A 3,020-nucleotide genomic window follows, 5' to 3' on the forward strand; every position below is an offset into this window, starting at 1 on the left:
TTTCCCTACTTTTCCTTGTGATTTTTTTTCTTTCCAGCCTGCACTGTGTCTGGTTGAATTTGAATAGACTTTAGGAGGCAACGTCTGCAGTGTACAGCAGCACAAAGTCCCCATGCTTTGAAAATCAGAATATGGCGGGATTCAAGGATTATTCCTCAACCGCGGGGAGGGAGTTCGTGTTGGGTTTGTTTTAAAGCTTTGTTTTTCTCGGCGTGAACACTTTTCGGTCCCGCTGGAGTTATTGGTATGAAATAAATATGCCCTTTCACCAGAGGAATATCGAGCCCCGCCGTGTGAGCAGGCTATCGGCGAAGAAGGATGGCTGGAAACCCAGGGAAGAAGCCGGCAAACGCAAACTGCGAAAACCCGTTTTGTTCTCATCGCTGGATGAGGTTGGCTGTCATACGCTGACTAACGTAATACATCAACTTTCCGACCTTTCCCGACATGCCAGCGACATCTTCCTGGGCATCGAGATGGAGGCGGGGATGGTGTTTAGAAGATCCTGCAGGATCGAGGAGCGCCTGCAAATTCTGCAGGATGAAGTCCACAAGCTTGATCCCAAGAAAGTGAAAATCCGTGAGTCTGCACTGTTGGCCACTTGTTTTTGTCCCTCTTACTCTACTGATCTTTCGGCTCCAATCACTTTAGCTTTCTATGAAATGCTTACAAGCCACTATAGAGCACTAAATGAGATCCAGAGACACGCAAAAATGCATGCAGTGAGTTCATATTTGTAGATATGATGTGCATGTTATGTATGATTCGAGAGTTTAAATATGTCTGTGTGAGAGAGGTGCGTCTACCTTCTGGCTTTTCCTGTTATGATAACATGCGCAGTAGTGTGGAGAGGTCCAAGGTGACTGTCATGATTTGTCTTTTTAAAAGAGTCAAAGAGGAGTGACCACTGACTCCTGCCCACATGGCTTTATTTGCCTGATTGTGACTTATGTTAACAGGGGCATTGTGTCAGAAATGATGGATATCCTCTCAACATACTGGCCATCTGTATCCAGGTCCTCAAAGGGCACTGAGATCCCAGGAGACCCTTCACCTTCCTCATCTCTCCTTAATGTCCATAAAGCTGATAAACACACAGACAAATGGAAAATCAATTTCTTTACTTTTAAAGTTTTGTGATTTGTTTAGCCTGCTTTTATTAAAGCTCCCTCCTTTAGGAGGGTTAAATATTAACTGAGACTGACTCATGCTCTGGTGACTGTGCAAGCAAGACTGAGAGATAGGCCTGCTGAGCTGCAGACCTGAGGCAGAGCCTTTGAATGACTGCATATCTGCCTCTCGACACCTATTTAAGACTCTGTTATGTGGTAATGTGTGTAAACCCAGCAGTTAAGGGATCATGTTTTCTATTGAGTCCCTGCCTCTTTTTCTTATCTAACTTGCTTCCGAAATGTATTGCAAAGTAGTGCTGGGAAGATTGGTGCAAATTCCTCTAAACCCAAGTGAAAGAGGAGGATTTCATCTCTGACTCACTCACTTTTGTTTCCTTTTTACTGTCCTTCCTCCTGCATTTGATCTGCGTCTGTCCATCCTGCCTTGTGTCTAAATATGACTCACCCTTTGTCACACAAACACACACAGGTTCAAAAGTGACTGCAGAGAAATGATAAGCCGAACAGGCAGACAGATCCCAGACGGAGGTGAAGGGGTGTAGGGGTGCCCACTACATGACAGCAACCAGTCCCAGTCATGACTCGACTGCTCCCATTTTCTGTACCTGTTGGAAGTTTTGATGCGGTTTTAGGCGGGACTGGGAGCTCTTTCTGAAAGGGTTTGTCTCATTTAAAGACCTGATTCATCAGAAGCCGAAGACGAGGTGTGAGAGAGTAGGCTGGAATGCGGTGTGTTACGTCGCGATCTGCAGTTCCCACACGCCCTCAAAGCCGTGTGTTAGGTTTACAGAAGCGCTGAGTCTAGATTTATTACAACGCAGACACTGAAGCTCAACACCAGCTTTTTCCACACATGGAAACACCTGTATTTTTTTTTTTTTTGAAGTGCCCTCCAGCGTTAATCCATGAAAAGAGTCCTGGATCTGAATATGCCAGAACACCTGGCAGAGTTACTTTGAATTTGGTATTTGAATAAAAGTTACTGTGTCATGCGCATGACTCCAGGAAACAAAGCATTCTTTGCCATGTTGTGCTATTTTACAGCTGTTTCTCACTGGTTTACACAGTGAGGAGCGGCTGTTAAATGACAGTGTTTAGAGTTGGTGTTTACCTCAAATCCTTGATGAGACATAATGGTATGTTGCTTGTTGGGTAGTGCTGACTACCCAACCCTGAGGAATGCACTGTATTACATAAATTTACCAGCCTGCTTGTAAATATCTGCGGCTGGTCACCCTGTTGTCTTCTGCTCCTGTGGCTCAGGGTTCCTACGCTAACCTCAGAGCTCTGAGCCAGATCATGTTACTGGTGAGGGGCATGAAGAGGGGCTCTTGTGCACTGAAAAACTGACATTGAAGGAAGGGCGAAGTAAGAGTGTGTGTGTTTGCGCACTCCTACCTCTACACTCAGTGTAATCAGTGGCAGTTTGAACAGAGACATGATAGGAAAATGGGATTTCCTCATTGTGTGTATTTTGTCTGCTTTATTCCACTGTTGATCCATGTGTTCTGAAGGAGCGGACCCCAGAGCAAAGGTCACAGGTCATCCTCTCATGCCTCAGCGGGGAACACCTGACACTCAGAGTCAAGAGTTTAAACAAAGTCTAGTTTGGTTAGCTTGGATTTCTGCTGGCTGCCAACAACAGCCACTCCTGCTAAGTTTGGCACATGGATCTCGTTTGCTCCACCCTGGTGTATTACTTGTATTAAGTGCAATTGTATTAATAATATTAATAAGGCTAATGCCATGGATAGTAGAAATAAAAACAGTTTCAAGTCCCTTAACCATGCTGTTTGTTCCAGATGAAGATGTATTATTATGCCTTAACTAATCCAAACATCTATCTCTCTAGCTTTCTCATCAATACTTGATTGTTTTGGAGCTCAT

General features: G+C 44.6%; 1 protein-coding gene across 3 annotated transcripts in view; it reads left to right on the forward strand.

The window, feature by feature from the left end:
* Positions 1 to 6: 6 nt before the first annotated feature.
* Positions 7 to 3,020, forward strand: part of nhsl1b (NHS-like 1b) — a 98,972-nt gene continuing 95,958 nt past the window's right edge. For all 3 annotated transcript variants that reach the window (XM_005734425.1, XM_005734426.1, XM_005734429.1), the window contains exon 1: positions 7 to 579. In XM_005734425.1, the coding sequence (XP_005734482.1) occupies positions 258 to 579 (322 nt within the window). In that variant the 5' untranslated portion in view covers positions 7 to 257. The remainder of the gene's footprint in view (positions 580 to 3,020) is intronic.

The sequence above is a fragment of the Pundamilia nyererei genome, unplaced genomic scaffold (genome assembly GCF_000239375.1).
Source record: "Pundamilia nyererei isolate P.nyererei 1_Seehausen unplaced genomic scaffold, PunNye1.0 scaffold00058, whole genome shotgun sequence".
Taxonomy (NCBI): Eukaryota; Metazoa; Chordata; class Actinopteri; order Cichliformes; family Cichlidae; genus Pundamilia; species Pundamilia nyererei.